The following is a 13,189-nucleotide window of genomic DNA, read 5'->3' as shown; positions in this document are numbered from 1 at the left end:
TAACACCTTTCTGTAGATTAAGGGGCCCTCTCCGAAGGCTGTTTTCAAGGCAAAAATTGCACCTTTATTTTTATATACGCTGATATTCATTTCTGTTTACCATTTTGGTTTTTCACACAGTTTGACTGGTGAGGCATTTAGACTGAATTGTGTGGCATGCCGCCACATGCCACACAATTCAGTCTAAATTGCTAAAATATAAACAAGGGAACCCTGTCAGAGTTGGTGTGACTTGTTTTGACTGACCTATCAAATTGCCTTCACCTGAAGATTGGTGAGCTTGCTGCTCTTGATCGCTTCAACCACATAAACTGAGTCCATTTGACACAATTGTTGCAACAAGCCTGATTTTCTACTAGACTTGATTGAATTTCAGCACAAGTGTGATGGTATTGCACTTTCTTGTTATGTAGTTGAATGGGTCAGTGAGGCCTTTGGCTTCCAACACAGTGTTTGTAGTATACTGGTTTTGTTCTTCATGCATGATGGACAGCTCAGCTCTCCTCTTCCTCTCAAGTGAAGTAGGTGCAATGCCCTGTTTAGGGGTAGATAAAGCTGCTGAATGCTGACTATTCATGATACTTGAAATGCAGTTACTGCCACCGTGTGGAGTAAATACAAACCACAACAGAAGGTTGCATACAGCCACAGGTGTGATCAGATGTTTTTTGACCCCTGCATTTGTAGACCATGCACCTGGCAACTGTCAGAGACTTTGGCGTGAATTTAATGTTAATATGAGAATTTATGATATGTCAATTTCTTTGTGACCTTGTAGAAATAGCAGTCCACTTTAAGGAAATTAGAAACTTCCTCTCATGCTTTCTTATTCTCTTTTAACCGTCTTGCAGATGTATTTGCACTGTGAATTCAGAAGATGGCCTTCAAGTTTTCTTCTTTGCACACAAGGTAATTTCAAGTTTATTTATATAGCACTGTTTAAAAACCACTGATCAAAGTGCTGGACAGGAGCAAAAAGTGTAAAATATACCTCTTTCATTAAAACTGAGGAAATTTAGAGGATGCGGGTTTTTGCTTCCTCAAAAAGTCTTGTCTTTGCTTTGAGGAGGCATCCTTTAAAAGTAGGCAAATATTCCAAGGGTTTTTTTATTGTCAGAATTCAACGCAAAGCTGTACACCAGAATTATTCATCGTTTACTTAACATGGATGCTAGTCAATAGTTTAAACGCTAGAGGGCGGTGAAGTTGTGCAGTATATTGACCCAAAGTTTACGGTTTGTTCTTCATTCGTCTTGAGGAGCTTAAAATAATTACATCAAATTACCTTGTAAATAAACAAAAACAATTAACAGGTAGGTCGATCGTTTCCAGTGTGCAAGAACACATTTTGGTTCTTATATTAGCTTTGTCAACTCTCGTGACTCTTCTTAGACTTCCTGCAGCATGTACAAGTAAAACCTTCAAGTGTCATAATAATTTAATTGATTTTAGTTGATTGCTGTAAAATGATGAATATGATTTCAAATTGAAAAACAGTTCCTTCTAGTTGCACGTGCAAAAAAAAAGGTCCCCTTCCATAGGTCATGAGAGTAAATAGAAGGCATGAAAAACATTAAAAGAATAGCACGATTTGCTTCTGAATGCGTTTGCTTTTAAATGGAATTTACAGGAAAAAATGGTTTTATTATAACTCCACTACTAGTAAAGCTAAAAGACTCACCTCAAAGTTCCCCGCTTTGGAAATGCACATGCATGCTCTTACATTTAGGAAGTATTTACACAGTGGCGATGTCATATTTGTTTGTTCACACTCATCACAGCAGCATGTGTGTCAAAAATGTAACAAAAATTACAGACTCAAAATAAAGCCTTGACTCTTGAAATAATATTCTAATGACGTCACAGCTTGTCATACAATTGAACACTGTTAGAATGACCTGCTTTAAGATCAGCCTGAAGGAATGTTCATGCGCCGCAAGGGAAAAAACCCCTAATAGAAAAAAAATAGATAACAATATAGAATTTTACCCCAAATTGCAATATTTTATTTTATTATTTGTATTACCCTTCATATTTTATTGTTTAATTCAATGAATTATTATTTTGAAAGAAGGCCCAATTGATGTCGCAGGGCGGTTGGCCTTCACATCAAATTCTAAACCCCACCATCTTTTCAGAAATAGTCTTTGACATTACTGATAAAACGCTATAGAAGTAAACAACAAATTCCGTACACTGAAATAATACCATTTCATCGGCCAAAAACATTTCACTGACTCAACAAATTCTGAGTTTGAGTCCATAGTGACTTTATTGAGTGGCTCACATAAAAAGCCATTCTCATGAGGAGGAAACAAAAAAGATATTGTAAAATCACTTTACAACATGCTTACTTAAATAAAAAAAAACAGTGGGTAAACAGTAACTCATTTCCAAAGTTTACAAATAAATTCAAAAGTGCGCCTAATGATATAGACCCCTACATACAAGAAAAGTCGTGGTTAAATAGAACTCCCCACAAATACGTTTCATATCATGTCAAAACAAAAAGTACATCTCCGTATATTTTCAAATATTTACTAGAGTCCATATACAACTAGAAATAGCTATACAAAATCGTCTCCTGGACAAATACATTACTCACCTTTTGACATTGGGCGTATATTCTAACCTACACGTTTCAATATTTACACAACATTTTTGCCGTAATATAAGGAACCTATACAAACTTGGCATGGCACACTGTGGACTGGACAGAAAGTGTGTGTGTGTGTGTGTGTTTGCGCGTGTGTGTGATCCAACACGATCACATACATAACAAAAAGCATCTCATCATTTCACTCCATGTATTCCATACACCGAGTGTCCATGTCTCCCGCTCGGTAATAAAGTGCCAGAGTTTGCCCATGAACAGTAATGTGTAACAGCCCCTCCAAAAATACACACTAAGGCGTGAAAATAAATGGTCCCCTGTCTTTTTTTTAGTGCTCTTACAACTTTTTCTACTGTGGAACAGCAAGATGTGTTTTTAAAAAAAAGACAGCGTGGCCTCTTTTCCCAACAAATGGCATGGAGCATTATGTATACCCTTGAGTGTCAACTTCCCGAAATCCTTACCAAATAAGTACAGGCCTATTTTCTCAATAAATGACGTAAACCTGTGTAAAGTATGTTCAATCATATTATGTCCTTAAAAAGAAAAGCAAAGGTCTAATTTCTTGGAAATGAAAATGTGTGGAGCATTGTTTCTGAAGAAAGAGTACTGGAAAGCACTTTAATTATGGCCATTGTAGAAAAAATGTATACGCCTGTTTTGTCTATAAATGTGATTGTACATCGTGTAAACACGAAAATATGTCCACTGTGATAGCATTACCAAAAAAGAAAATGTGTACTTCCTCAACAAAATGCATTTATGGAGTAAAATAAACCGCAATTTCCACTGAAAAACCGTAAAATGCTCAAGTTAATTTTCTTATGAAATGACGTAAATAATGGGTATACACTAGAGTGTGTCCATTGCAGTGTACTTTAAAAATGCATAGGCCCTTTTCTTGATAAATGACACAGAGCATTGTGCATACACCGCTATCCTTACCAAAAAAAATCCCTGTTGCTGATAAATGTATATAGGACATTTTTTTAATCGCATGTGATGTTGTATTGTGCACGAAAGTACAGTCATTTTCATGTCACCAATGAAAATTAGGCCTATTTTCTAATAAGAAACGTGACACTCATGATGGAACATTGTGCATACACTCAGCTGTATCCACTGTATGTCCTTATTGAGAAATGTATAGCTGTATTTTCTTGTTAAGTAACACTTATCATGGAGCATGATGCATACAGTACAGTATGTCCACTGCCATTTCCTTACCAACACATTTCTTGTGGTTCACACACTTGGGACGTCAAGCAAGCGGAGTTTACAGGCCGTTCATGCCGACACCCTGGCTCGTCTCTCCCGGGTGCAACAGGTCCGGGGAGTGGCACGGTGGGCTGCCCGGTGCGCTGTGCTCGCTGTCGGTATCGCTCCCCCTCTTGCCGCCGCTGCCCCCGGAGCCTGAACCGGCGGAACCCCCGGCGCTGTGAGTCTTTACGTGCTTACTCAGGTGGTCGCTTCGCATAAACCTCTTGTTGCACACCGGGCAGGCGAACCTTTTCTCCCCAGTGTGCGTGCGTAAGTGTCGCTGGAGCTCGTCAGAACGTGTGAACCTTTTGCCGCAAAAGAGCCAGTTGCACACGAACGGTCGCTCGCCGGTGTGCCACCGCAAGTGTGCCTTGAGGTGGGACGTTTTGCCGTAAACCTTCCCGCAGCCTGGGATGTGACAGCTGTGGAGACCCTTCCTCCGGAGACTCGCGCCAGCCGGTCCCAGTCTCTCCGCCTCCTGGCAGTTCGGACAGTCGCAGGTAGCTCTGCCCGAGTAGCGCCGAGCAGATGACCTCGGAGACCCCGCCAAGGAGGAGGGTGGACCCCCTGAGAGCATGGTTCCCCCTGCACCTGTCAACGGAGAGGGGCTTGTGTCCGGATAAGAGGATAGCACCGGCTTGAAACCGTCCATCAGGTGCTGGCCGGTGGTCAACAGGTGCGGAGAGGGGTTTGTACTAAAGGCTGAGTGACTTAAAGTGGAATAATCAGAATTATATCCGCCCAGAGGAGAGTGCAAGGACGTCTGGAGTCCGCCGGAATGTAACGACGTCTGTAGAGATGCTCCATTCGGGTTTTGCACGTCAATCCACCCGGCTCCCACGTCCCACCAAGCAGAAGCCCCAGTGGTTCCCACTTCTCCCGCGGGGATACCGGGATGAGACGACTTGAACCAGGACTCGTACGGGTGCGCCACGCTCATCCTCGGGTAGATGCCCTGCAGACTGTCCACGGACGTGTGCACCTTGGAAATGAACACCGGCTGGTGACTCGACTCTTGGGAGCTGTTCGACACGGAGGCTTGGAACACGGAGTAGTCGTTTCCAAAGTGGGACCCGGAAGAGGCGCCGGACGTGAGGGAAAATGCACTGGAGCCCGTGGAGCCGTTGGAGGCGAACGAGTCCGAGATGCCGGAGCCGTTGCGGGCCACCCCGAAACCGGACAAGCCGGAGCCCAGGCTGCAGCTGCTGGCGGCGGCTCTCTTCCACGGGTGGAAGCCTTTGCCGAATGACGAAGAATTATCCGAAATGGTGGACGGTGAAGGGCTCGGACTCCCTATTTTGTTACATGTTGCTGCTAACATGGCTAAAGGAGTCGATCCCAACCTCGGCTCCTCCTTGGGGGACAGAAAAGATGCAAGTTAGTGGTCAGGGCTCACTCTTTCCACACTACGAATAAAAAGGTACATTTCCTCTACACATAGCTCTTAATCTAGATCCTCCTACCTGGACAAACTTTTACAAGCAAAATACTTTTGCGCACCAACTTCTATCCCATCAACTGACAATAGAAGCTAAAGGAACTGCCTGTGCTGTAACTTTTCCCGCAGATTTTAAAGTTGAATCCCCCTCCAAGCAGAGAGGAGCGGCCAGTGACAAGAACTAATTGAAGCAGTAAGAAAGTCCTTTTAGGAGACTCACCCCTAGAAGTGAAGTTGCCATCACACACAAAAAAAACACAGCCCTCCTCTGAGGATCTTTTTATATTTATGAATCCGAGCAGTGTTTTTTTTTAGAGGTGTGCAATACAATGATGTGTTCCGCCCATTCTTCCACGGTTGTGGGCTCCTCTCTGGCTTTGAAGTGGCTCTGTGACACGGGCATCCAATCAGGGGCTCCGGCGCGCCGCGCGGCCGCCGCACGGCCCCCGTGAGGTCATCAATAGACAGGCTCTCCACCCCCCAAGCCGCCCCCTCCATAATAAAAGACAGCGGAAGGAAGGTAAAGTTAAATGAGAGTGAATAAGGAGGGAGGAATTGGGGGGCGCTTATTGAACATTTTTACTGAACATCACATTCCATAAATTAAAAAAAACCGGTCCTGGGTCTCAGTACAAAAAGTTGTCAATTTTTATCTCACTTCTTGTTGCTTATCGTATGAAATGTATCATTATTACCCTTTTTCATCCAATTTCAATCTTGTTTTTTTTCTTATAACACATTTTTTCTCCATTTTTTCTGTTACTTATAACTTAATATACACAAACGCTAAGTCAATGTGGATAAAGGCTGCTTTGTTCTCGACCTTTCTGATCCTATACATATGAAACTAACTTTCCCATAATTGAAGTCAATTATCTTGGCACTTTTGATTAAAACTAGTAGATGATTTCACAGGCGGATGATTCATTTTATGAGGAAGGTGAGCAGACTTTGTTTCTTCCTCCAAATTTCAACCCAGGCAATATGCATTATGTGACTTAACTCTGGTTTATTTATTAAACTAAGTGGTCAGGCTGGATTTAGAATATAAATGTTGCTTATATTGAATGGGTTCATCACTTTGCACACGGACGTTTGGTTAAATCTACACAAGAAGGGGCTGTTATGTAATAAGAAGTTGCGGTGCAGTGACTGTCTTTGGGGCTCATATACATTTGCATGCAGCACGCACTGGAAGCATACATTTCATTTGAATTTCAAATTTAATAACGCGGGAGGTTTTTAATCATCCGCACTTTTATTTGTTTGATATTAACATGCTTATTGACCGGCTCTGTTGACCAGCTTGGTCATTACAGGACAGGGAAAAGTTAATTAAAACGACCAGGGATTATTCATCACATCATCTGCCTTGGCCACGTCGCTTCCTTTATTACACAGCGTGATAGATGGGCTGCCTGATTAATTCTTGTGTTTCTACCATTGGACACAAGCTTTTTTTATCTGAATGAGCTTATACGTACTTTACTTTCAGGTGCAAAAAAAAAAAAAAAACATCAGGAATGACTGAACACTTTATTGTGATACACAGGTGATAATATTATAAAAGCGCTTTATTAATTTCGAGTTAATTTGTTGCATCACACTATACACCTGTTGCTAATGTTTAGACATCATTTTCATGAAATTCAAACATGCTCGCAAGCGTTGATTTAATTGTTCATACGATAACTTAAAAAGTATGCGAAATTGAACAACTTATTTGTGCATGTAAATCGGGAAACAATATGTTTTAAACGTTACAATAACAGTAATAATCACTTATGCTTTAAACTGAATAAGCATTTTTCATGCACACGCACACGCACGACAAATAAATAAATAAAAATGTGATGATAAAAAGGGGAAATGGAGCTACATACCGTTCTCCTCCGCAGTGCATCGATTGACCCTCAGTTTCTGCTCTCAGCACAACACAGCACGTCCAGATACAAGCTGCATGCCGCTGTGACTGTGCACGGTGCGGATAAATGATACACCTTTAATCCGATGGCTGGAAGTTCATGGGAGACAGTCCACCAACCCCCTTCATTATAGTATACACTTTTTTAGAAAGTAATTTAACCATATGTAATTTAGATTTGGAATTATGCTTAATTTGGGTGATATATTTTTCAATTCGCTATGTTTTGGTTAACAGTGAATTTAGCACATGCAAGCTGTGTGTGTGTGTGTGGGGGGGGGGTGCGGAAGGGGGTGGGGGGTAGTGTGGGGGTGCATGCTGCCCCTTGGTGACAAATTAGCAAGTGATCATTGCAGCAAGCCAGAGGTGAAAGGTCAGTGTGACAGGCAGCATGTTGCTCCTGCAAAAGAGAACATGTAAACGCAGGTGCACTGGGTGGAAAAAAACCAAAATCTTCTCTGATTCATTTCTGCACAGGAAATCTTTAGCGGCATGTTGCGATGTGTGCTCAGATGGTGCACAGGTTGCCCTGATAGCTCCGTAACTGTAAGCCACACTGAACAGATGTCCCCATTGAAGGCTTTCTTTGGGCTATATTACCATCACGGAATCAAACTCAAAACCTGTCCCCTCTGCCGCCATAATGAGCGACTTATTCTGGGACGCTGAGCATGAACAAAGTGGGTGCAATATTGCGTGCGGCACAATCACTCCACACACAAAACAACTGGGTCCGTGGATGCAGACGCTACACTTTGATGGGAAGCTTCACCCGCTGTAGCTTCTGGAGGTTAAAAAAAAAAGATAAAACTGGGGGTCAGCACTTGTGACCTCAGAATATAAAGTCCTAAATGTACTTTTTCGCTTCTTACAGGGTTGCTTTTTAAGTGAAACATGGAGATTATTCAGACTTTAGCAGCACTAAGCGTAATCGTTTGTATTTTAACTACAATACTAGCTTGCCTATGTATTATTTTCTGTTGTGTTGTTTTGATCAGTTTGTTAGTAATATTATGCAAAAGCGTACACAATCATCCCGTCTGAATGCAGCTATCTACTAATCCGGCACAGTGCGGACGCACATTTTTTTCAACCCACCAAAAAAAAAAAAAAAAAAAAAAATCTCAGGAGTGTTTCGTGTGGACAGGGCCTTAGTGCAAGAACCCAATTGATTTTGGTGCCAGTGTGGGTATTAGAGGGATTTATTTTCTCTTTTTCCCATTTGAATTGCAATGTAACCGTTCCTCCTCCCCACACACACACACACACACACACACATGCAAATGGTGGAGTCCCATCAGTCTAATCCTAATGTCTCGCATCATTCTCTATGAACCAGCAAGCAGTACTAACAGACAAACAAACAGCAAATACTGCACTTTGTGATTTTTCTTTCCACTGTCGGTAACCTCATGAGACCCAGAAATGCATTTTTGACCTCTGTAAAGGACAAGCTTATTTCTCATGCAAAAACTCTTCAAGCATTAAAACTCTTGTGCTGTGGAGAGGACATCCTGGGCGTCCTGTGATATGTTGGGCTTTGTCCCACGAAATAGACGAGCTGTCTTCTTAAAATGGCTGTTTGTATTGTTGAAGTATCGTGTTTTTAAAAGTAGAAAAGTTTTTGTTTTTTGTAAGCAGTCATTTTTAAGGTACTGAAAACAACACATTTTTCCGTTGTCCTCTGTGGTGACATGAGGACTTACTGCATGTTAATATAAAATGATAAAGCTGGCTGATGCCACAAATGCATCAAGATGCAGAAATGGATGTGTGGAACCAAGAAGAAAAACTGCTGCTTGCATTATAGTTCATAATTTATGATACATTTGTAATCATTTTTATTTTCCTCTCATTTCCTCTCAAAATGATGGCTAAAAGAGTTACCACTTGATCTCGTTGTCCACTGCAAAGGACATTGCATTAAAAAGTAAACAAACACACCCCCCAAAAAACATTGTACAATACAATATTGTTTTCACCCAAGATAATTATTAAACTCCAGAAACTTGTATTTTTCTAGATTTCAGGAGGTTAAAGGATTCTTTTTTCCATTTACATACAGTGGAACTGTTCTCCCTGCTCAGAAATGCAGATGGTGGAATCCCATCAATGTAATTCTAATGTTTTATGTCATTCTCCATGAACCAGGAAGTAGAGTGCTAACAGTCAGACAAACAAAAATACCGAACAAAAACATTTTTTTTCCACTTGTTAGAGGAATTTTTTGCCGTCTGACTTGCAATGGAACCGAACGTACAGACAAACAAATACATGGCTACACTTTTTTCTCGGGAGGCTCCATTGGGGTTTTATGCTGCCGATTCCGATACAGATCATCCACGAGTGAAATTGGCCGATATCGATCACATAGATTAACTGTAAATTTTTCAATTTATTTATGTGCTATTGGCCAGGGGTGCCGTATAAGGAGGAAGAGTTAGGACAATTCCGAGGTCCCCTGACTGCCAGGAGGCCCAAAAAATAAGTAATTATTACAAAATATATAAATATTTTCTAATGGGGGACAGAATTCCTAGTTGCACCCCTGCCACTGGCTATATGATATGAAAAATGCAATCATAAAATCACCTTCATTCACACAAAAGCACATTTGCCTTACTTTTTCAAGAGAACGTATATCACTCATGAAACTTAGAGGATGAGACGGCATATTGAAGGAGACTTTGGATATGAGAGTACGTTGTCTGATGGCGCGCTAGCAGGGTTTCTAGGAGCACATAGTTGGTTTCCAAGTGAGAGCGCAGTCGGTAAACGGTGTCTTCCACCGCTGAGAGAGGCTAGTCATCTAGTCCGATGAATTCAGTTATTTTTCGGGTTATTTGCTTTAGCCTTTAGTGTTGTCCAGCGTTGGCTACATTCGCTGCCGTTTGACTGATCATCACATCGTGAGCCTCGAAAACTCACCCCACTCCGTCAAGCGTCTGTTCTTCGAATGCAGTATTAAATGAAAGCTTTTTAATGTGCTACCCCTGCAAGATATTTTCTGTGGCATGTTTTGCAGGGTGCAAAATTCCTATCACTCTCAGAAACGGCAGGTATGTTAAACATGGCAGCCATGTTTGTTTTGGGTTTGGCACACATGCACGGCGTGAAGGGAAGTGGGCAGGGAACAATAGCTACAGGCTCTATGCTGCAATAGTCCGAGCCGGAAGTGATCGCCGATCACATGCTTTTTCACAGAAATCGGCCAATACTGATCGGTAGCCTGTCAATCGGAGCATCCCTTCTTTTTTCACATTTGTTGGAGGAATTTTTTTTTTTTAGTCGTTTGAAATGCAACAGAAGTCCAATCCTAACGTCTTATATCTTTCGCCATGAACCAGGAAGTAGCCTGACAAACAAACAAATACATTACGCTCCACAATTTTTTCACTTTTCTTAGAAGTATTTTTTAAGCCACAATGGATATGTTGTCTCTCGCCAGGATGCAAAGTGGTGCAGCCCTGTCATCTATTGCAGAACCCACTGCTCACCAGAAGAAACCAGATCAGGGGGCGTCAAACTAAATGTAGTATACATGTTTTGCTCTTTGTTGACGTTTGACATACAATTGTCTCCTTCTGTGGCTACAAGAACATTTCTAGTGTTGCGGGCTAGTGCAAGTGTAAACATGTGATATACTGTTATGTAATTGCTTTGCATGTTCGAAATCAACTAAACAACTGCCGTTACTCATGAAAAGTTAGTGAATAGCTTAAATAAATATGAATAGCTGAACTGATAAATGTATATGTGTATGCATCAAAGAGTAAGAAAACTGTGGGCTGTGATGAGTGTTGTTGTGCTTATCCACCAGGAGGTTCGGGGGGGGGGCGGAGCAGATGTCCATGTGCATATAGAGCTGCCAAGTGGGTCCAGATCGTTGGGGCAGCCACATAGACACAAGGGCCCCAAATGGTGTGACAAAGGATGTGCAGGAAGCCCCTCTCTGCCTGGGTGAGCCCCAGAGTGGGTGCCAGCCTGTTTGAGCCAAAGCCTTGTGTTCCTCAGCAGGACGAAGAGGTGATACACTAATATTATGCACACAAATTCACAAGCACTTGCACAAATGCAAAGATGGTGTTTTAAATCTCAACTTGTGCCACACTTTTTTGTTCATGGCAAAGATTATTGTAGTTCCGAAAACATGAGAAATACAGCAAATCAACATTGTTCATTTAGGAACACATTTAGCTTTTAAATCAGCTGAGCATGATCCAGTGTATCCTAAATAATATACCCATTTTATCGTCTTATGCAAAGGAACAGCTATATACCACATCATGTATCTATCGTTCTATCAAAAAAGACTGTTGGGGATATAATCTTAAAAACAACTTGTATGCTCATAATCATAAATAGTTATCATTCTAGAAAAAGGGACAACAAGCCCCTATATAGATCTTAAAGTTATTATTAAATGAATTATACCTTAAAAAGTGGCAAATAAATACTTGCCATGGTATTATATTAATTGTATTAAAAGTGTAAAAATAGTTAAATTCTATAACTATCTGTTCAAATATCTGCCACATCTAAATCTAGCTATCTCCATCCATACACCCGAACTAGGTGACCGTGTCATGAGGTGATGGAAAAAGCCACTGGAGAGAGGCCTTGACCGTGTTCCAAGCACAGGTGTGCGGCCTGGTCCAAAGTGAAAGGGGTGCAGTGAACCATAAACAATGATATAAATGTCTGACAAATAAAATGGCTAGTTAACAGTCTTTTGACTGCTCTAACCTCTCAGCCTTTGTCAGGTATCGATCAGCCAACTGTTCCCGGCTTTGTGTGGCAAGACGGGAGCTTCTGGTTTTTCCTTGGTTGAATGAGAGCCGCCAAAACACTTTTCTCCTCCTCCTCTCGCTCTAGTGAGCCCCATCCCAAACAAAGATCTAAATAGAGAGCTTGTCGCTGGATCACATATTTTATATTTAATATGCTGTCATAAGCCCCTTTTAAGCTGTGTGAATGTTTTAAAGCAGGGCTTTCCAAAGTGTGGCCTGCCTTTAGACCGTTAAATATGGCTGGGGCCTCTCTATATCCCAAGAAAAGCTTATTTTATGGAGCATCATCTCTGCTCACTCCAGACTCTCTTATTCTCTCACTGTAAGAACTAAAAGTAAATACATTTTGCCTCTAACTACCTGAATTTAACTTAACAGGTTTGGGATATTTATTGCTGGGATAGGCTCCAACATAGCCCCGCAGCCCTTGTGAGGACAAGCGGCATTGAAAATGAATTAATGAATTTATTTTCTCAAGCTGCTGCACCTCCCTTGAAGTCTTCTGGCACCTCCCTGGTCGAACATTGCAAGCCACGCCCTATGTGACACTCACACATGCGCATTCGTTATGTTTGCTGTCAGCTCATAATAGCGATTTGGCTAAGTTTAGCTACAAACGCTAGCTATCATTGACTGTAAGGCAATCAAATGACTCCAAATTGACGGTCGCTACGACAATTTTTTACAAAGTTTAACTTGGAGTTCTGACAAATATAGACATTTATACGATCAATCTGTTCTTTTAAATCACTATTCTTCTGTTCTGTTTGTGTTCTTACATTTTTTGATGGAGACAGTGTAATCTTGAGCCAAAGAGAGACATCACCTTTAATGCCTCTTTATCAGCTGCTATATGTTTGGTCGGCATGGGGATGGTGTAACTGGTCACTCGGATGGGCATGATCTGTCTCCCATACTAAGATAATTGCATGTTAACATGAACATGCTCAGAATTGAGGCGTAATGAGTCTTGTCACGCAACTATGTCGAGAGGCCGCGGATGATCCATCCCAGCTCCTGTCAATCAAAGCCTGCCGGCTGCAGCCAAGTGCAGCTTATATACAAGGCCTCAGTGCTGCCTCAGTGTTACAAATGATTCTTCTTCTATTAACAAAATTAAATGTTTGGAATAATTTATGTGTGCATTTGATGGCTTAGCCTGT

The 13,189-nt window shown here is 41.5% G+C and overlaps 1 protein-coding gene across 3 annotated transcripts; it reads right to left on the bottom strand.

The window, feature by feature from the left end:
- Positions 1-2,074: 2,074 nt before the first annotated feature.
- Positions 2,075-7,306, bottom strand: sp8b (sp8 transcription factor b). Of its 3 annotated transcripts, none has more exons than XM_054781810.1 (2): positions 7,196-7,306; positions 2,075-5,228 (listed from the first exon to the last, which is right to left on the bottom strand). In XM_054781810.1, exon 2 carries the CDS (start codon positions 5,193-5,195, stop codon positions 3,891-3,893), a length of 1,305 nt encoding a protein of 434 aa, XP_054637785.1. In that variant the 5' UTR covers positions 5,196-5,228; positions 7,196-7,306; the 3' UTR covers positions 2,075-3,890. The 3 variants fall into 3 exon arrangements, with proteins under 3 accessions (XP_054637785.1, XP_054637783.1, XP_054637784.1); XM_054781808.1 differs by lacking the exon at positions 7,196-7,306 and adding an exon at positions 5,533-5,655; XM_054781809.1 differs by lacking the exon at positions 7,196-7,306 and adding an exon at positions 5,338-5,450.
- Between the last annotated feature and the right edge of the window lie 5,883 nt (positions 7,307-13,189).

Source organism: Dunckerocampus dactyliophorus, chromosome 7 (genome assembly GCF_027744805.1).
Source record: "Dunckerocampus dactyliophorus isolate RoL2022-P2 chromosome 7, RoL_Ddac_1.1, whole genome shotgun sequence".
Classification (NCBI taxonomy): domain Eukaryota; kingdom Metazoa; phylum Chordata; class Actinopteri; order Syngnathiformes; family Syngnathidae; genus Dunckerocampus; species Dunckerocampus dactyliophorus.
Note: the sequence above shows the minus strand (reverse complement) of the source record. Positions and strands in the feature narration are given on the sequence as shown.